We start from the raw sequence: 21,296 nt of genomic DNA on the forward strand, positions 1-21,296 counted from the left end.
CCGAGAATGAGTTGATTTACCAAACCGGATCACGTTCGTGAGTTCGCCACTAGAACTTAAGGCTTGCGGAGAATTTTTGGTCAGAAGGTGTGGTTCTGACTGGACAAGATCGATTTGGTGACTCACGAGACTCAAAATGCATGTGTATCAACGTGATATTATCGTTCCGTTTGATTTTACAATCGCGTTTTTAAAATTTTAACTATAACTTTTAACTCTACTCACTACACAATAAAAATCAACAACACAATTATTATATATTTTTATAAATTTTTTAATCATTCAATTCAATTTTTAATATTAAATTATCACAACTATCTATTATTTTTTTTCATAATTCAACAATACAATCATTACTTTTTCTTAACTATTAATTACTTTTTCATACTTTTTCTCATAATTCAACGACACAATCATTACAGCTCAATTAAAATCAAAACTCAATTATACTTTTTAACTCTAAAACCAAACGCACCATATATTTTTTTTCCTCGGAGAGGAACATACGATAGTATTCACTGTTCAGCAATTGGAGCACAACCCGGTAATGTTTGCATCTCCAACTCGTACACAGCTTTGGATACTTAGAACTATTGTCGACTATTGAGCCATCAGAGTTGTTGGACATTATCTTAGAGCGCAGGCTCCTTCTGCCAGTGGAAGTATCCGTCAACATCTACGCAGAAAGCATGGTTCATCGGGAATATGCTGCCCGGCGAGCTGGGCCAGTATGCCCTGTCCCTCGGTGATTCAGGACTGAAGGTGGGGTTCCCGGGACTCCTTTCACTGTCTGGAGCTGCTCGAGAGTGGCCAATGCATCAACCATGAGGGGCCGGCTCTTGGGATCCAAACTGAGGCACTGCAGTGCCAGTGCTGCTGTGGCTTGAGCTTCCTTCTTGGAGTACTGGCCCCCGAGCCTCGTGTCCATAACCCTTACCATTCGCTTTCCGTCACTTAAAAACGGAGTTGCCCATTCTACGAGTGTCTCTCCCACATAGCCGCCTCCTCTCTCATCATCCATTGCCCGTCTCCCTGAGAGTAGTTCCAGCAGGACAACTCCAAAGCTGTACACATCACTCTTCGGTGTCAAGTGACCTGTGCATTATTCGACTCCAGGCTCATCAAATTCCTACTGGTAACTTATATTGTGACAGAGACCGAATTAACATCAACAATCTTTGTCTTTAACATTCCAACTTTTTGTTATTGGATTCTCCTGAGAGGTCCAACTAATTACGGTATTTATTCAATTCCTAATAGTTAAGAATACGAGTAGCAAAAGTAAACCTGTCGCAACATATTCAGGAGCTGCATAACCCCGAGTTCCCACAACTCGTGTCGAGACATGAGTTTTATCTCCAGTGGGGCCATCTCTTGCCAAACCAAAGTCCGAGAGCTTGGCATTATAATCCTGAACAAATGTTATATCAGAATAGCAAAGTTGTTTAATGATTACACAGGTTGACGAGAATTACAGAACAAGGAGGAATTTCTAGGCACTTGAGGTTACCGAATCGAGTAAAATATTGGAAGCTTTCAAGTCACGGTGGATCACATTTGCATCTAAACCATGTAGAATGGACAATCCATGAGCAACACCTACGGCGATCTTCATCCGAATTGTCCAAGGAATAGGTTGGACCCCTTCTGCATAATGTAAACGCTAACGTCCATTTGAGTTTCTGTTAAGTGAGAAAAACCAAAAACAAATTGACATAGTTAACTTACTTCTGAACAAGTGGTTCTCGAGACTTCCTTTGGCCATAAACTCGTAGACAAGAAGCCTATTCTCCGACTCCGAGCAGTAGCCTATAAGTTTTACGAGATTTTCATGGTGGAGCTGACCCAGGTAGTTGACTTCGGCCTGCCAAGTTCGGAGACATCCATCTGTTAACATCGGAGATTAACTGAGCACGGAGAAAGAAGAAGAAATGGAGCAGTTGAAGTTCAGATGCGAAATCCACGTACGAGCCATTCCCTGTGGCCTTGAAAGCTCTCTGGCTTGAGCTTCTTTATTGCCACGGCGATCCCAGTCCCAGGTTTCGTGGGCCCTAATGTGTTCTCGTCGATCCACCCTTTGAAGACACACCCGAAACCTCCTTCCCCGAGAAGGCTATCAGGGCGGAAGTTCTTGGCGGCAGCTCTCAGTTCGTTGAAGTTAAATGACTTGAGATTGTTACAGACCAGTGTCCTAGCTTTGGGGCCTAGGATCAGTTTCTCTGAGCTTATCAGAGCTGATCCTGGACCCGAGGAGGCGGAATCCTGCTTGGCCTTACTAGGAGGCCTGGTAATCTCTAAAAGCGGGATACAATGATCCATAAGAATTGATATCGATAACGAGCAGAATAGAGTGATGTTATCATGAATTAATCCAAGTTGTTACACCAGGTAATGAACTAATTGAACTCGATGCCATTGAATTTTAAGCGACGAAATACTTGATAAACATTATCTACGATGTTTAAATTACAAAACTTTTGGGGCAGGCGGATATAGAAATATTATATGTACTGCAATCAAACCCGAATTTGCTGACATCTCACATACATGATGTAATGCTCAATATCCTCACAACACAACTGAAGGCTAAGAGTATGATGAAACTCGATCTAATAATGAAATTCCATTGATATAACAAACCGAGACAGTCAATCTCAGTAAAGAGAGGGCACTGAGAACAAAGAAACCGACCAGAGAACTTGTTGGAAGAAGCATGGGCACACTTTGCAGGCTTTCCCAGGCAACCTCCCATGGCGGAAGCCTTCGGAGGCAACTGCTGGAGGATTCGAAAGATAACAGCCGAAGAATAGAGCTCAGCAGATATACGGGGGAAGCGAAAAAATGGCACGGGAGGGGCCCCATTTTGATGAAGGGAAGCTCGAGCAGTTGCAGAACAGAGGAGAAGAGCAGCAGCAAGAAGTCAAGGGGAAGAATTCTACGCCATTAAAAAATCAAACCCCTGACTCAGAGGAGATCTTCCCTCCCATTCAATGGCAATGATGAGGCCACGCTTTGAACATCTAATATTTGACCATGGTTTGATCAAGTGAAGCTAGTTATGCGTTCTTGCTTTCGGAATGACTCGGTCCATTCCCCGCATTTATGGTCTTCCAAGAATTCAAGAATTGAGCCGTTGGTTGGTTCTTATAGGCCGTGTCAAGCCTTTTCTTCTCAGATGCCATGGGAATGCTTTACAGAAGCCCTTCTCAATCTGAGTGATGTGAAGTCAAGAGGGACAGCCATGGCATCGTCACTTCTGTCTGACGAGCGAAGGGGAAGGATAGTCCAACATTGAAAAATCAGTTCATAGAATTTTGACATGCCGATGTTGCGTGGAGAACTTTCGTCTTTCCTTTGTAAATACTACGGTGGCATTTGAAATTTAGGTTTGATTTTAACTTAACTTTGATTGTGATTTTACGGAATATTTGGTCAAACGTGCGGGCCCACATTCATTTGAGAATATTGTAATTATAGAGTTGTATTAAAATAGAGTGGTGTAAATATTTATGGGTGAGGCTCATTATTTTGACTTTAATGAGTGTAATTTATTTTGTTATGGGTGGAATTAAAATCAAAATCACGATTCTAAAATCAAACCCAAATTTCAAACGGTTCCTATAAATCTCTCCCGTGACTATATATATGTACAATACATTAATATATATGATGTCAAGTACCAAAGAAGGGCGGGTGGATGCTGATTTGTATGACTACAAATGAATCATATCATAGAGGGATTTTACCACGAATCCATATATTCTATCTATGACTTATTTACACCCCTTTACTTTATTCGTACATGGGAATTTTTTTACTTCACAAGGAATGATGGATCATGCATCTATCTGTACTGTATATATAGATAGAGTCACACCTGATGTCTTTCTATAGACAATGATGGTATCAACTCATATGGCCATGCTCTATTTGGTGGAATAAATATATAATAGAAATTATCTTTCGGAGAGATGGCCACACAGAACACATTGACACGGTGACAGCAACTCTGATTTCTATAAATATCCATTTCACGGCAAAAGAATTTCTTAGCAGTGTAACATTCTCGCGGGATCTAATGCCAGAATTTGCAAGAACACGTCGATAGATTGTATTCTCTGCCAATACTTTATACAGGGATCAATATGGTAACTGCAGAAAAAACACTGCTATATCCGAAAGGCAAAAAAATTGAATATCAGGTCACATGTATTTCGACATTATGTGAGGAAGACGAGGACAAACAAGATAATGAACAGAACGAGTAAGAACAGGATCATCATGATCTGGCCCTTAGCACTGGCCTTCTTCATGACCATTGCAACCTTCTTCTGCAAAACCAGAAGCCCAATATCACTCCCATGTCATTGCAGCAAAGACAGTTCTAGAAAAGCTAACGCATCTCGTGAAACTGTCAAGCTGTTCAGTATAAATGGCTTCTATTTCCATTTTATGTGATGATTCTACTCCGCTTTGTCTCCATTCATATTAACCAGAGGTGATACCGTGAATATAACTGGCCTAAGTCCTAAGGCTTTGAACTTTACCTGAACAAAGTCAAGGCGGTTTGACGTACTGTCCATTTCCGTGCCCAGATCATCAATAATCTTATCCTGCAAGCAGGAATTTCATCTTAACACAACACACCCAATAGCAGAGCCACGGCAAGAAATATCCACTGAAATCTTTACTGTGCCTCTCCAAGTGAGTCGTGCCAGCATATACATGTTTAAAATTCTAACCTGTGCACTGAGCTCATCGTGTATAGTGAGTCCAATGCCTCCAATTCTCTCCACGCTGGCACTAAGTAAATCCAACTCCTCATCCTGTTGCCTACAAGCAGTACACCTCGAATTAGCTTACAGCAAAGGTGAAACACCTCCACAAGATGGAGAAAAGCACCATGTGGAGCCAGGAAGAGTAAACGTTTAATCTATTATGGTATTGCGAAATCCAGAGCACTTCAGGCTTCCAGCATGATACAATTCGCGAAACTCTGAACAAAGTTACAAAGAAAAGAAAGAAACAGTACTTTATAAGGAGCATCTGTCTGTCCGATTCTGATGCTATGAAATCATCATTATCATGGTAGTGGTTGGATCTGTCTGGCTGGTGAGAATCTGGAAGCCTCAGTAGTTCCCGGCGCATCCCACTGGCACTGGTAGCGCTCGAGATACTCAATTCCTTCCCAACTACTATGGCTTTTTTCACAGCTCCAACCTGTAAAGTAGTTTTGGAATTAGAAGGTTGCACTAACTTGAAGATAATCAATCCCAAGTCCATATAATGCAACCCTCCAAGTAATAATACACCGCATGATTCATACCTGAGTCCGGGCAGTGCTGGTCCACCTCCTCCGTTTCTCAAGTTCGACTTCATTGATGCCATATAAAGTCGGATCTCTAGCTGCCACTGTAATTGTTTTATCCAATTCATCCACCTTTGAATTATAAAAGCGCATTCCCCAGGTAAGACAGAGTAATGGATATTGCTCGATCAACAAAGAACTCAATCAAAGTTATTCCTCACCGAATAAAACAAATAAAAAATGCATCCACGAGATCGACCAGCAAGGTCGATTTCCACAGACATACCTGCCACTCGATGCTCTCGCAATTAGAGAGTAGCTCCCTGGTGAGCTGCCCTCGCTCTACACTATCGGAAGGAATACGCTCCCATCGGTGAAAATTCGACTGCAACTTATCGATCTAATGAAGCAGATCAGAGAATTTTTATCAGTGAATTAGTACACCCAATGATACACAAACAGCACCTTCCTCAGAGCAGACACAGCAAATGTACCACTCGAACAGCTAAGAACTCAATGACAGAGCTAATAAAACACCGATGCGTGATCTGGGAGACAGACTTACAGATCTTTGAACCTCCTCTTTGACGATGTAAAAGGGATCCTGAGCTGAAGACATCCCCGGCGATCTATCCGACACCGTCGATGAACTTTTCCTGTACAATCAAAGGAAGAGAGACTTCTAGTCAGCAAAATCAGCTATTCAACCGACGCGCCGATGAGTACAGACATCTACCAATCTCAAAGGCCGAAAATTTAGAAAACAAGAGAATTGTCACCGTTTCCTGCTCTTCTGGGCAGAGATGCAGCGGCTGCCGGAGCGCAAGAAGCTGCCGTTGCAGAGATTAGAGAGAGAGAGAGAGAGAGAGAGAGAGAGAGAGAGAGAGGGAGGGAGGGGGGGTGGTGAGGACGAAGAAGCAAGTTGAAGATCGGGGTCGGGATCGGCATCAACCGGAGCAGAGGCGACGGGGCAACGGAAAATGGGTCGGGCCTTGAAGATGGGCCGGTCCATGGAGAGATGATTAGTTGCAGCCCCAGCCCAAGACGACGACATCGAAAGATGATGTTTGTCCAGATGGTCTTGGCATTGACTTTGATTTTCTTTAATAAAAAAATATTAAAATTAATAACTCCAGAACAGAAAGTGTATTTAGTTTACATAAATTGCTGATGTTGACATACTAACTTGTTATTATCTTTCTTTTTATTTTTTTTTGGGTCTTGCCTTATCTACTTCGAGGTAGAATTCGGATGGAGAATTCAATACGACGATGTGACCCCGAATCAGCTACTTCAGGAACGGGTGATGCAACATTCATGTCGCTCGGTCACGGTGCACTTCTTGCTACATTTCGCTGGCACCAGAAGGCCGCTTTGATAGAAAAAAGAAGGTTGTCTAATAATTTTGAAAAGATTTTGGATCACTTTATTAATTTTCGCATAATGTTTTGAAGTGCTCGAATTTCTTTCCGTATAACCAAATGGGACCATACAGTTGGTTTCACAATTAAAATCACCATTCCTTACTGGCTCATATCGCCTAACCAATCTTAAAATTATTTTTGGTCCCCCACCCACATAATGTGATTGTTGGTTACAGATAGATAAATAATTTGTCGAGTCAAGTAGATTCGGGCCGCAGTTATATTTTTGCATCGTTGTCGTTGTATCTGCATACTGTCATCGATGATTCGGAGAAGTTTCGCAGCCCAGATTATTTACACTGGTGCTTCAAATTATGCTCCTGCACAGCACTGAACTTGGCCCGACCTGACCCGACCCTCTATTGAGAAAGTTCGGATTACAACACGTATACCTGCAAGCTCAAGACTCGAAGAGACGATGGTGTTTACGGTTATTTCTCGGAACTTTCCTGCTCTTTTTGAGCTTTATATCAATTATGCAGCAAGGGCCCATACGAGAAAGGAAGCAGACAGCAGGGACTAGCTCGTTGGCTGGTATGGTTGTTAGATGCTCCCTTAGCTGCATCTTTTTGCTTGCTCAGCGGACAAGCTCGTTCCCAATCATTGAGCGGTAGACATTCTTATGTTCTCGGGCCGGAGGGGGACCTGACAAGGATTTGCTCGTAGCCATACGACTAGTACATACGTTCCAAGGTCAATCGTATAGACACAATGATCGCTTCAGATGATTTGTCTGCCGGAAACGGCTCTCTACCTAGGCTAGTGTGGACCTTTCATTCCTGGCTGAACATGTGCTCTTCTCTATCAGGATTGCCCTAGCGTGACCCCCATTCAGATGAGTGATCGTCATTCGGTGTGACCCGAATTTGATCCCCATTCTTTCTCATGCCTTATCCCCAGGGAGAGGCTAACCTGTTGTACATTCAATAATTGTATGCCAAACTACATATTTCATCCTTTGCAACCATAAGCCCCACATACAGGGTGCCCCGCGAGTTAATTATACTGCAAAAGTCAAGTTTTCAAGCGATTTCTCACACAATTCGGTCGTATCGATTGGTGACCTTCCACGTACAACATTAGTTCAGGAATTGAATGGACATAGAATTAAATTTTGGTTGGTGTCGAAATTGAATGTTATATAAGATCATAGTGGCACTTATTGTTTTCTTTTTGGTGGACATGCGAATTTCTTCTTTCGCTTTCATTAAAGTCATATGTCACTTGCATCATCAGTCGGATCTAACTCCCCATGCGAAACCTATAACTTGCCATTGCGTCTGCAAGTCTTCGAAAACTAATCATTAGCCATTTTTTGATTTTGTTTCCTGACTTGGTTCGATCCATTTAGTTAGGCAATCGAATTAGACTTTTAACTCGATTGATGAAAACGCTTATCTTCTGGTGAATGAAATGGACGGTCGATGGGAAGGGAATGAGCAAGGCAAGTAAGGAACTCAATTTCTCCTCAGTATTTCAGGGAAATTTCTGATTGAGATCATGAATGAGTCTTAATCAAATGCGAACATGCCGTTAGTGAGATCCGAATATTCCGATGTCTCTCTCCACATTGTTTGAACAAAATGTAGCTCTTCGGTCCCTATCAACGGATCCAAATGCATGAAGAGAATGTCACGGTGAGGTTTTTTGGCCGTAACATGAAATACATGTATAACTTTCTTTTCCAAGGATTTTGCCATTGTTGTTGTATCAAAGATGAAAAAGGGAGACAATGAATGGGAAATGGAATGAAGTTATTGGAGATGGGGCTTGTGGTGGCGCTGGGCTGGTCCAAAAATAAATTTTGATTGACACTGACAGACATTTCCCTTTTGTGCAAAGAAGAAAAACAGAAGTTTTTTAATTTTTTAATTTTTTTTCCCCTGGAACACGAATGTATTCTTAAAGATTGATTTTCTATTTGGACGTCTGTAGTCGGCTTAATCCTGGTCATGAGATGTTCCTCGAATCCTTATATAGTATATAAAGTCCGTTCACGTGAAATACAATGTATCGATAACATCACATTTCGTTGTTAATTAGAAATATGAAAAGGACAATGGCATCTCCAATCTATGTATATAACAGAGACATTGACAACAAATTTTACGTGTTCCTTAAAACGACGTGGGCCCTCCACACTTAACTTCAAGGGCGGTTGAATGGTGAACTCGTGAATAAACGTGTGTGTTTTATACCCATGAAACAGCAAGAGATTGATAATAGTCTGCATTCGGTCCACCAGTTGGCAAAGCAGACTCAAGCAGCATATATAGCTCGGAGGCAATGTGCGTTGTGTCGGTGTAAAACAGTCCATTTTTCAACCAAAAACCATCAACTCGCTCTTGCGTCACCCACCGGACATCTAGAAGTCGGGTTAATTATGAAAACAAAGAATGGTGAACTCGTGAACAAACGTGGATGTTTTATACCCATGAAATAGCAAGAGACTGAGAGTAGTCTGCCTTCGGTCCACCAGTTGGCAAAGCAGACTCAAGCAGCATATATAGCTCGGAGGCAATGTACGTTGTGTTGGTGTAAAACAGTCCATTTTCGTACAAAAAACCGTCAACTCACTCTTGTGTCACCCGCCGGATATCTAGAAGTCGGGTTAATCAAGAAAATAAAGAATGTTTTGGTGAGATCGGACCAATTTATTTATTTGTATACATTACTGAGTTATAGCTAGCTCGACCTACCGGACGTTGGGGGATCTTCTTATTAATCAATTTCTTCTGCTTTACGATGCATGCGCATCCTCTTAATATACATATATACATGCAGTGTAATTCATTCATTCATTTATTGATTTATTTATATGAAAATCCTCGTGCAGTTCGAATAATTTGACAAACATTCTTATCATCATTACCTTCTAGATCAGAAACGCGATGCTAATACTTAATATCGTGTATCCTTTTTTCTTATCCAGAATTTATGGTTGGAATCGGTGTGTTCACTGTCACCATCATAGCTGAATCACCATTTTGTTAGATCTAGGTCCAGTTCAAAGGGGAAAAAAAAAAAGTAGGGCGGGCTAAAGGGGATAGGGTTCTTGGTTTTGCCGTTAGGAAATCCAAAACCCTAAGGAAACCCGAAATGCTTTCGCAAGTTACCGACCCTGTTGTCTTTTGATAATTCAAAAAAAGATAGGTAGATATTGAGACATTTCCTTCTAATTAGATGAGAGCTCTTTTAGTAGCTAAAGAAGTTGGCATATTACGAAGGAAATCACATTGCCACACCGGCATTTCATTAAGGTTCCAAGATGAACACGCAACATGCATAATAAATTTTCTCCAAAAAAAAAGAGAAAAATCGCGAGTGTTTATGGGTAGTTGACTGGAAAAGTGAAGGAAAAAATTAAAGAAAGAAATTAGTATCCTATTAATGGATCTTTAGTAATTAGAAATCGTGTATTTTCACTATATTTTTGAAAGTTGCCTTTTTCTAAATCTGCCTTTTTCTAGATCGAACTCCCGTAAACTAGAAATTCTTATGTAATCATATATCGTTATCTCCTATGAGAATGACAATGTGATTACACTTTTATAAGTAAAGGAGCTATAATGTGGAATGATATATTTGCTAATCGTAATAAACATATTGATTTTACTAGCCACATTTGTTTATGATAACGTGGAATCACTTGAGACTTTCTCCCACTTTCTTGCTGTCCCGATGGAAAAAAACTTATTACTGGGTAATACTTGCAACTGGGTCAAATGTATACTTTCAATCAACGTGGCATGATTCAAGCAATTTGACGCTTATTCCCTTTAAGTAAGGTCTCGAGTTCGAACCTCGTGAACGAATAAAATTTACATTGGGATAACTTTATCTCTTAGTAGGCCGACCCAATTCAAATGAACTAGACGAGACCTAATTGAGTTTTCGGATACTAGAGTTTATACCGAAAATATATAATTTCACCAAAATTAGAAAAAAAAAAAACTTTGGCCACGTATTTTTTTGAGAAGAAGAATGACTCCGGGTACAAAAAGAATTTTTAATTACAAAAGGCGGCCCCCGAACTTTGAATAGTATGTAACACCACTGATCTTAATTACCTGTCAATCCCAAAGTGTCAAGTGGGAATAAAATCGAATTTTCTATCTTAATTGATTTTTTTTATGTCAGTGTTATTATTGTTATTATTATTTTTGGGTAAGTATGTCAGTGTTATTTTAATTGATCAAAAAGAAAAATTTTAAATGCAATTGGCATTATATTTTAGCAATTTTATTGGAGTTAATTTCTTCGGACGCATTCACTTGTCTTTAATAACCTCTGGAGATTAATATCCTATTCACCACTAGAAGGCAGCTTGATTTGACATAAAGGATAAGAAGAAGAAAAGTTTTCCTTTTGTCATGTGGAAAGTTACAAATGTCATATGCCGTTATTATGGCATGGTATTTGTTAATTGCGTGCAAGTTGTCTTGATTCCACGATCGTCGAGAGTTATAATATATATATATATTTATTTATTTATTTCACAATGCCCTCAAGAAAAAACCTCTTAATATCCGATGATTAGATAGCAATTAACAATTTCAATCTGGTCAATGTTTTCACCAAAATAAATCTTGGTACTGTGTGTGGTCCAAATCATTTTCCATTTTGAATTTGTTATGGCGTGGTATTTGTTAATTGTATGCAAGTTGTCTTGATTCCACGATCGTCGAGAGTTATAATATATATATATATATATATATATATATATATTTGTATTTTCACAATGCCCTCAAGAAAAAACCTCTTAATATCCGATGATTAGATAGCAATTAACAATTTCAGTTTGGTCAATGTTTTCACCAAAATAAATCTTGGTATTGTGTGTGGTCCAAATCATTTTCCATTTTGAATTACAAAACAACGTGAACTTTGATCAATGTGTAACATCATTGGTCATTTTCGGCATTCCCAAGTTGTCAAGTTGAAATTATTTTAAGTGATTATTTTTGCAGATGAAAAAAAAAGGGAGAGAGAGATTATTTTGTAAGCTCTTTGGATTAAAAAAAAGACTATTTTAAGATGAAAAGGCATTATTCCTTAGCAATTTTTATGTATAAAGTTAAGAAAATAATTTTACCATGGCCCAAAAAAAAAAGAATGGAATAATTTATATATATTTTCCGAGAGGATAAAGAACAATGACATATGAATGTATCTCTAATGCCCACATTGGAAGCTGAATACTAACCCACCCATAGAAAGCAACTTTGACGCGTAGTGTGTAAGCAAATGAAAAAGAAAAAAAAAAGGACACTAAGATTATTATGCTTCCCTTCATTTTTCTAAAGTTAACCATTTATAATGGAAGGAAGTCAATTAATGATACACGTGTTTTTAATCACGCGATTGTTTGAAGAGGTTAATAAGATACTTTTTTGCGATTCCTTTTGAAGTTGTATAATGATATAATGTTAACTAACTTTCTGCTCATGCATTGCATGAGTTCTTCTTTATATTGTAATTCTTTTTATTTTGAAAGATTAATTTTTTATTAAGATCAATAATATTTTTTAGTTATTATTAATTTTCAAGTTTCAAGCAATATTTTCATAATTTTTTATTAAAAATTAGAGTAAATTAAATTGGGCAATAATAGTTTTGCATTTCTAATCTTTCAACAAAATTTGTAATTTCGTTATTTGTGAAATTGTAATTCCAATACTTTCTTCATATATATATATTTGCCAATTATTATATTTTTAAAATTTTTATGAAAACTGACTATTCTAATTTTGAATAATAATACCTTCGACTTTAAATTGATTTTGAGTAGTTTAGTGACTATTTTTATAATAGTATTTTACGACTTTCTCTTTTTTATTTTTTATTTTTTTGCTCGAAGCAACTTTCTCATTTAGAATACTTAATTTAGGTTTTTTTATTTTTTTTACTGAAAATGACTTTTAATTAACTTATACTTTAATTTTATATGTGAAATTACATATATAATATGAGAACTTTGTTGTATTCATATGATTATTTATATTTTGTTAATGATAATATTTATTTTTAAAATCTTTATAGCATTTATTACGGGCATTTATTATTTAGTGTAATTTGTTTTACTTATTTATATATAGATAGGAGGCTTAGTAAAGAAGAAAATGGTTGTTATTATTAAAAAAGAAAGAGTGCACCGTAAGTTATGTATGAAAAAATCATAGACGATTGTTTTAGAATATATTTTTAAAATAATCTCCAATTTAAATATAAGTAGTAATAATATACATACATATATAAAAGTCGAAACGAATTTTAGAGTCATGTACGAAGAGGAGGCTTTACATTATGTCACTTTTTTTTTTAATCTGAATTGATGAATGGAATATGAATTCCTGTAATTATAAAGCGTTTTTAATCCATTTTCTTGTGTATCTTTTTTTAAAAATTCATTTGTACATTTTTCGTCTCTAAATCTAATATATTCTATCAAGGATGGGGAATTTCTATAAGGATGACGTGGCTACTGATCAGCCAACAAACCACGTGGAGGACTTAGGACATAATTTGTCAGCTTTATACGTACGGACACGTATAATAGTGTTCGTTGAATATAAGGTTGGCTGGCGGGTCATGAGAACAGTTACGATTGTATTTCTTACTTATCAAAGTAACTGCTCCGACAAACCTTATAAAATTGTGTTTATTCGTTATCCCATCTTTTATATTCCCCTAAAATAAATTTGAAAATCCGAATGACTTGCAGATTCAATAGGAGTAGGAGAGGTCGTATGCTGATTCAATATAAATATTACGATACCGGCTATCAAACTCGTACTCGATCTGAATAACTAATTTTTAATATGTCTTTGATTTGAAAAGATTTATATATATGATTATATTTATTTATATGCTCTTGCTTGTCATAACAAGCATTAGATTGATGTGTACGCTCCATCTTTGAACTTTCTCGGAGAATTTACATTTAAGGCACAAAGCAATTACTTATTCGAGAAAAGACGAGGGTCATCAACCGGCTTGCCTTCATACCATGGCAAAACCTTCTCTTCGTGAATTTTAAATGTTACCGTCGTTTGATCTCGTAAATAAGTATTTTACCATCGATCAAGCAACACATATCTAAGAAAATGATAAATATAAACTTAGGTAGAGTTTCGTGCATTGTACAAGCACTTTAGAAAAAATAATAACATATAATTATGCGATATATATATATAATACTTTCTCGAGATTATGTTATATTTTTAAGAGAACATTTTTTAATATCCATTCAAAAATTAAAATACTTTCTAACTTTATAAAAAACTATTTTCATATTTATTCACGATTATTAATATAAAATTAATTATTATGTTGTATTTAATTTTAAATATTCAAATATATAAATCATTTTTTGAAATAATTAATTATCTAAGTAATAAAGAAGACACTTAATTAGGAGCTGAGAGTTAACAATTGAAACTCCAATGCAATTATGAGATAAGAGTTAACGAATAGAACTTACAAGTGTGGCACTTAAACTTTCATATGTAATAATAATAGTTCCTCATTATTTTCTCTCTCTTTTGGGTGGACTCTCTTCATCGCAAAATGATTAATTCGAAGACAAAAAGAACACAGTGAAACTGTGAAAGCTCCTCAAAAAGACCAAATATCTTTTTCATATTAAGAGCTCAAGATAATATTGACGAGAAAAAAATATATAAATGTCCTATTTCACGATGATATCATTAGAAAAAACTAATAGAATTATTAGTACTATTAATAATTACAACAATTACTGACATGATTAACACTTACATATACTCATTTGCTTCCTGCAATCTCGTTGGTTCTTCGTGTAGTAATCTAAGATTCCCGAATAATTTATCTTAATAGTGTGTGTATATATATATATATATATAAGTAAAAAGAAAAATAAGGAGAAGAAAACGGCCATGACGACATTCACCGAACATCATTGGAACAAACAAAGATTCCAATTTTCCTCCTACAGAGAAAAATTTCCCCCTTCCCTTCCGGCCGTCTCAATTTCTACCCTCACTATCTTTCCTCTGTTAAAAAAATAAAATAAAACAATTCAAGAAGAATTTTTTTTTTTTTTTAAAAAGTAATCTTTGGGCTGAAGAAAGCAAGAAAATGGCAGCTTCAGCGGCAGAAATGTCTTGTCTCCTTCCTCCTCCAACGCCCCCCACCCCCACCCGAGCTCATCCCCATCGCAGCCTCCTCGCCCCTTCTCTGCTCTCAAAAGCCGCATCAGGCTCTCCCTGTCAGACCCCCAGCAATCTCAATCTCATCTAATCAGTGAAAGAAACAGAGTTGAGCTGGAGTACGGGCCCTCCTTCCATTCTCTGTACCATTTCTTCTATTAAATTTTTTTGTGTGGGAGCACGCAAGATACGATGATTTACTGTGGTGTCTGGCCCAACATGTTTCATGTTCCTTTTTTGTTTAGATCAAAACACGAAAGGGTCGTCCCAAAGAATTGTATATAAGCTTGTGGTGTGATGCTGCTCCCGCCACCTGCCTAGCCTCCCTCCCCTTTTGTGTGTTTGACTGTTTGTTGGTCGTCTCTCTCTCTCTCTCTCTGCGTCCTTTGCGGGTCTGACTTTCATTGATGAGCTCAAAATCATTTTTGTTTCTCGAGCTATCGTTCTCCGCTTCCGTTGAGCAGCAGAATTTATAATCTTTAGCGTCCACGCCGACATCTCCTTCATCTTTGCCTCTGCCGGCCATCCGGATTGTTGTATTAAAACGAGGCTTGGGTTGGCCTTCTGCTGTGATATTGTTTCGCTTGCCTTCGTCTCTGTTGCTTTCTCGTGTCTTGGCCTTGTCAGAATCCTGCTGGGTTGGTAGATTAGTTGCTGGGTGAGTTCAGTTTGGATTTTTTTGTGTGTTTGTGGCTTTACCGTCTCAGGAACTCATTATGCTTTGCGGGTTCTGCTTCGGTGCTCGTGGTTTTGATTTCTGACTCCTCTGATCTACGAGCTCCGTTGCCCTTTTGAAGTTCAAACTGCTGTGTTAGTTGCCCATCACAGATTTTGCGCAATTTGTCTGCAAGTTCTTTGAAACTATCAGCATTTTGCTGGCACTCGTGTTGCGATACTCAGGGTACCGCCATTTCTGGGGCTGATGATTCTAAGATGAGTAATTCGGGAATATTCCCAGTTATAGCTGCGAAATTTGGGAATAGTCCCAGTTATAGCTGCAAAAGGAGATGGTAATGAGGTGGCGTGCTTTAATGAACATTACCATATATGACGTACCTTAGAAACAGAATAGCATTTGAGGACTGGGAAAGTGGAAAATTCGAGTGTCATTAGCTTCTATTTGAAAACCCGACCGTGAATCCTTGCCTTATTTGTTTTCTTGGCATCCTTCGTTGAGGTTTCCTAGTTTTATGCACAGATGCAGATATTAGGTGGAGCCTAACATCTCGTTCAACACTGTATTTCAGCAGAATTAATACGAAGTTTAAAGAGGCGTGACTGTTTGGACATTGATTGTCACAACTGATGATGAGTCAGCCTAAGGTTAAGCGCCGGGTGGGTAAATATGAACTAGGGAGGACAATTGGTGAGGGAACCTTTGCAAAAGTGAAGTTCGCAAGAAATTCCGAGACCGGAGAACCCGTGGCCATAAAGATCCTCGATAAAGAGAAAGTGCTCAAACACAAGATGGCTGAACAGGTAACTAAACATTTCTGCAGTAAATTCTTAAATGGACCATTTGGTTTCACTCTATAGAGATGCATGCTACTTCCCTTTTTCAATGATCCGAGGATGTTCTCTTACAGTGAGCTTGCTTTTCCAAAGTGATATGAGATGCATGATCTATATCTCTGTGGAGTTGTAATAAAAGGATAATTGTTCTTTGGCTTACACAAAGTAATGTTTGTGGTGGGTGTTGTGTTTTCTGAAGTGTCTCAATCAAGATCTATATTCAGGCTCATTCCTTTTCTGTGCATCTGCAGATCAAGCGGGAGATAGAAACGATGAAGCTAATAAAACATCCTTATGTTGTCCAGTTACATGAGGTCTCTCTCTCTCTCTCTCTCTCTCTCTCTCTCTCTCTGTCTGAGTACAAACAAGCAACATGTGAGGTCTTTTCCATATGAAAAATTATCCATCGGCATTCTGCATATATTACTGTAGTTTGGTGCTGGAAAATTAACACCCTTTGGCAACTTATAGAGAGATTTTTTAGCTTGTGTTTGGTTTTCGAGTTGGATCATGATCCAACTTAACTTAATTTGGTGTAATGATTGCAATTGTTGACAAATATATGGATCGGTAAGAATATATATGTGTATGTATTATAGATGTGAAAGTGGACAAAAAATTTATTATTAAAAAATTAATTATAAAAACGATTAGGAAAAATTATCATTAAATGGAGAAAGAAGACGAAGCAGTAATGATTGCCGTGTTGAATTTTGGAAATAATAAAGTTGAGTTGGATAGGGTAAAATTTTATACTTCAAAACCAACACGTAGTAAAGTTTGTATGGGTCAGTCGCTTAATCTTGTCATTATCTGAGTGATTCAGGTAATGGGCAGCAAGACAAAGATATTTATTGTTTTGGAGTTTGTCACAGGAGGAGAGCTCTTCGACAAAATTGTAAGTACTCTTGTTTTATCATAACTAAGGCCTTCTTCGAATGTTGTTAATTCAAGGGCTTTCTTGCCTTTTCGTCACTTTTGGGAATAGAAAGGTGGAGAAAAGAAACAGATCTTTTGTACTGTTCTCGAAGCCTTCCAACTATCAAGGATTGGTTCTTTAATTTTGCCCTGTTGTCATGGAAGAATGTCTTCAATTTGTGAAGGTGAACCACGGAAGGATGAGGGAAGACGAAGTACGGAGATATTTTCAGCAGCTGATTCATGCCGTTGATTATTGCCATAGCCGGGGCGTCTATCACAGAGACCTAAAGGTACCAAACAATGAGTGCTCTGTCAGATTTTGTCCGTCACCAGTGGAGAAAAAGCTGCTGATTGTCTTTTTTGTTGGAATCACTATCTTAGCCGGAGAATTTGCTGTTGGATGCCTATGGAAACCTCAAAATTTCTGATTTTGGACTGAGCGCGTTATCCCAACAAGTCAGGGTAATCACACATTTTCACTAAGATCTCCTCAATCTCTCTCTCTCTCTCTCTGTTTTTTTTTTTTTGGAATCTCTTCTTTGGTTGATTGCTCGGAAAAATAAGTTCATCTGTGATTACTTTACAGGAAGATGGTCTCCTTCATACAACCTGTGGAACTCCGAATTATGTTGCCCCCGAGGTTTGCTTGTTTCCAACGTGCTATTTGTTTCCTGCGCAAAGTGAAGCGCTCTGTCACTACTACGAGGGCAATGTGGTAATTATCTTGGTCGCTTGTTTAGGTCCTCAATGACCGAGGGTATGATGGGGCGACTGCAGATCTATGGTCGTGTGGGGTTGTACTTTTCGTATTGCTTGCAGGTTACTTGCCTTTTGATGACTCTAATCTTATGAACCTTTATAAAAAAGTGAGCATTTTACTTCAATTTCATAGCAACTATCATCTATATATCTCGCTTCTACTTTTTTCATGTCCTGTCCTCCACTTTTCTCTTGCAGATTTCAGCTGCTGAATTTACTTGCCCTCCTTGGCTTTCTTTTGGTGCCATGAAGTTGATAGCTCGGATATTGGATCCGAATCCTATGACTGTGAGTAATTTCTCTCATATAGATTCTACTATGACAATGTGGCCTAAACATTGACTATGATTATTGGTATCGAGGACGCACATGTGTTCAAGGCTCTAAGCGCATAACAGGAAGAAAATATGCGTTGAGTTTTTATATGTTGAAATGTTTCTGTTCATTGGGATGCCTAGTTTTCCTTCAATCTTTTTAAAGCAGAATTTAAAGTCTTGACCATTTATGCTCTTCAAAGGGACCAAGACTGATGCTTGAACCCAGTTTCAGATTGTCTTCATATTTGTGCAGTAACGAGTGTCTGCTATTTCCTTCGGTGGAGATACCAGCTTGAGCTAGCTTGCTGGTAAAATTCCTTGTGATCTAATTTAGCTAGTCATTAGATGTATCCTGTTAATTGGTGGCTGACCGGCTGAGATGTATAAAGGGTCCCTTGCACCGGTCTGAAAATTTTCTGGAATCTCGACGGTCTCTTTAACTTCGATTGGCATCATATTGGAGGCTGTGCTCAGTGAACCTTTCTTGGGCTGTAGAAGTAATGTTGCAGTTTGATTGATGGTTACTTATCCCACCCTGATAATTTTCTTCCTTCCAAAATGACAAATTCAGACTGAGGTTTATGATGCATAATGAACAAATGCTCCTGATATCGTGTTCTTCCTGAACTGACCTTAAGAAATTAATTACTAGAACTTTATGTGGCATGTCCTTGTTCTTCTGTATCTTCTGCTGCATCTGAAGTATATCAGTATAGTTCATCAGCTAACACACCGAATTTCTGCTTTCAGCGTATCACCATTCCTGAGATACTGGAAGACAAATGGTTTAAGAAAGATTACAAGCCCCCTGTATTTTATGAGAAAGAGGATACGAATCTCGATGACATTGAAGCTGTCTTTAAGGATGCAGAAGTGAGTTGAGGCTTTCATTTTGTCTTTCTTTTGAGATATACGTCGAGGCATAATGTTTCTAAGCTGAAAAAAATTATCTTATAGTTGATACTCCCGTGTAAAAATTTATCTCATGAAGTGTATGTGGATGAGGAATCAACAGGAGCACCACGTGACCGAGAAGAAAGAAGAACAACCCACAGCCATGAATGCATTCGAGCTAATTTCCATGTCTAAAGGGCTAAAACTAGATAATTTATTTGATGCAGAACAGGTAGGTCCACTACACAGCAGCTGCTTCGTATTTCAACCTATAAAATCGTTGTCCATTTATCCTTCATCACTTGTTTGATTCAGGGCTTTAAGAGAGAAACGAGGTTCACATCGAAATGCCCAGCCAATGAGATCATTAGTAAGATCGAACAAGCAGCTAAGCCCCTTGGGTTTGACGTTCACAAGAAAAACTACAAGGTAAGCAAAGTGCGACCAGTGTAAGATCTGAGGTCTCGTCTTCCTATTATGGGTTTAGAACTCTCCCACTGATGAAATTGTTCTCTATTTTAGATGCGACTCGAAAATGTGAAATCGGGAAGAAAAGGAAATCTCAACATTGCTACTGAGGTAGGGAACATGCATGCTTCTGTTCCGGTGACGAGTCTTGATCTCATAATTATCTATCCGTGACTACTAAGATTTTCCACTCTTCTCATAGATATTCCAAGTTGCGCCATCCCTGCATATGGTCGAGGTTCGCAAAGCGAAGGGAGACACTCTGGAGTTCCATAAGGTACTTTCACAGCCCAGCTATTCCATTGCCTGGAGTTTCCCATATAAAATGCAACCATACGTGCAACTTAGGTGCTTATTCAGTCTAGTTTTATCATTAATCCGTAATTTTCGAATCTGTTGCAGTTCTATAAGAATCTCTCGACCAGCCTTGAGGATGTGGTCTGGAAAACCGAGGAAGACATGCAAGAAATGAAATGAACACCATCGCGAGCGAGAGGACTCGATTCAAGGTTCCATGACTTCTACAATAACTTCACCTGCCGAGTGCCCACCGGGCAATATCTTCATTCTTTCCCTTTCTCTCCTCATTACCCTTCTTCTCCCGTAGAAGTAGGTCATCAGAGGTATCTCCCCGCAGCCCCAATTGTTTTCCCAGGGGTATCATCGTCCTTGTAGTGCCGTTGTCGGAACCGGAGTGGTAGTTGATGGCAGGGAACAAAGCTGTACATTCTTCTTGTTCTGTTTCTTCTGTGTCGAACACTCGGGTTTTTCGCTGGGTTGAACTAAGTATTGCTTCAGTCGTGGAAACATCGTGCGATTGCCGGGCGAAAGTCTTGTGGTAGCTAATGGAAATCATGGACGTTGTAGGATGTCATTGTAAATATTGTGATGCTGAGTTATTTTATTTATTTATTATTTATTTTTTTATTATCTATTTATTTGAGTATATTTATTATTATTTAAATTTATTTTGCATCTTTTCCTGGTTCCATCTTGGTGGAGGAAAAGTGACTTCACATTAATTTATGTTGTCTTCTGTTGTCCCAAAACCTCTGGAATCTTTGATTGAAGTTGGAATTGACGAATAACCTCCATTCAAAAAGTCAGTTCATGCCCTCTTCATCATTCATTTTTGCACTTTTCAATGTTGTCTCCTAAGCATTTTGATTTTCTTCACCTTAATGTAATTATTCGAGAAAAAAAATAATGAGAAAAATACATTATTTTGGAGAATATTCAACCGTAATTCTTACCTAACATTCTTACAAGATTTTTTTTTTGGCCAAAACATTCTTAGGAGATTAAGTCAAAATTACCGAGTTAAATCAATCTTATTTGATTTTCATATATTTTTACGGATCATCTACATAAATAATGTTATCATGTTATTGTATAAGTGATAGTTTTCTCGGAAAATAGGCAAAAATAGTTGAAATTCGACCCAATTTGGAAAAATATCCAGAAAAGGGAACGATCACATTTCTGGAATTATTATTTTTAGTTC

General features: G+C 38.1%; 3 protein-coding genes across 9 annotated transcripts; 1 reads left to right on the forward strand and 2 right to left on the reverse strand.

Moving 5' to 3' along the window:
* Window positions 1-397: 397 nt before the first annotated feature.
* Window positions 398-3,240, reverse strand: LOC116209801 (probable serine/threonine-protein kinase PBL2). 2 transcript variants are annotated; one of them, XM_031543502.1, is made up of 6 exons: window positions 2,692-3,240; window positions 1,969-2,294; window positions 1,729-1,864; window positions 1,511-1,644; window positions 1,288-1,411; window positions 398-1,095 (listed from the first exon to the last, which is right to left on the reverse strand). In XM_031543502.1, exons 1-6 carry the CDS (start codon window positions 2,750-2,752, stop codon window positions 695-697), a joined length of 1,182 nt encoding a protein of 393 aa, XP_031399362.1. In that variant the 5' UTR covers window positions 2,753-3,240; the 3' UTR covers window positions 398-694. The 2 variants fall into 2 exon arrangements, with proteins under 2 accessions (XP_031399362.1, XP_031399361.1); XM_031543501.1 differs by having other exon boundaries at window positions 399-1,095; window positions 1,511-1,647.
* An 831-nt stretch (window positions 3,241-4,071) lies between these two features.
* Window positions 4,072-6,229, reverse strand: LOC116209803 (syntaxin-61). The gene is made up of 8 exons (XM_031543503.1): window positions 6,088-6,229; window positions 5,874-5,964; window positions 5,595-5,708; window positions 5,327-5,440; window positions 5,033-5,220; window positions 4,743-4,833; window positions 4,548-4,613; window positions 4,072-4,331 (listed from the first exon to the last, which is right to left on the reverse strand). Exons 2-8 carry the CDS (start codon window positions 5,925-5,927, stop codon window positions 4,221-4,223), a joined length of 738 nt encoding a protein of 245 aa, XP_031399363.1. The 5' UTR covers window positions 5,928-5,964; window positions 6,088-6,229; the 3' UTR covers window positions 4,072-4,220.
* An 8,658-nt stretch (window positions 6,230-14,887) lies between these two features.
* LOC116210618 (CBL-interacting serine/threonine-protein kinase 3-like) lies at window positions 14,888-20,726 on the forward strand. Of its 6 annotated transcripts, none has more exons than XM_031544560.1 (15): window positions 14,888-15,040; window positions 16,169-16,400; window positions 16,685-16,747; window positions 17,260-17,331; window positions 17,537-17,644; window positions 17,736-17,816; window positions 17,941-17,994; window positions 18,095-18,220; window positions 18,312-18,401; window positions 19,181-19,303; window positions 19,422-19,556; window positions 19,640-19,753; window positions 19,847-19,903; window positions 19,995-20,069; window positions 20,195-20,726. In XM_031544560.1, exons 2-15 carry the CDS (start codon window positions 16,227-16,229, stop codon window positions 20,267-20,269), a joined length of 1,347 nt encoding a protein of 448 aa, XP_031400420.1. In that variant the 5' UTR covers window positions 14,888-15,040; window positions 16,169-16,226; the 3' UTR covers window positions 20,270-20,726. The 6 variants fall into 6 exon arrangements, 5 of the variants coding, with proteins under 5 accessions (XP_031400420.1, XP_031400422.1, XP_031400421.1 ...); XM_031544562.1 differs by having other exon boundaries at window positions 14,895-15,040; window positions 16,172-16,400; XM_031544561.1 differs by lacking the exon at window positions 14,888-15,040 and adding an exon at window positions 15,122-15,579 and having other exon boundaries at window positions 16,172-16,400.
* The last annotated feature ends 570 nt before the right edge of the window (window positions 20,727-21,296 follow it).

The sequence above is a fragment of the Punica granatum genome, chromosome 6, assembly GCF_007655135.1.
Source record: "Punica granatum isolate Tunisia-2019 chromosome 6, ASM765513v2, whole genome shotgun sequence".
Taxonomy (NCBI): domain Eukaryota; kingdom Viridiplantae; phylum Streptophyta; class Magnoliopsida; order Myrtales; family Lythraceae; genus Punica; species Punica granatum.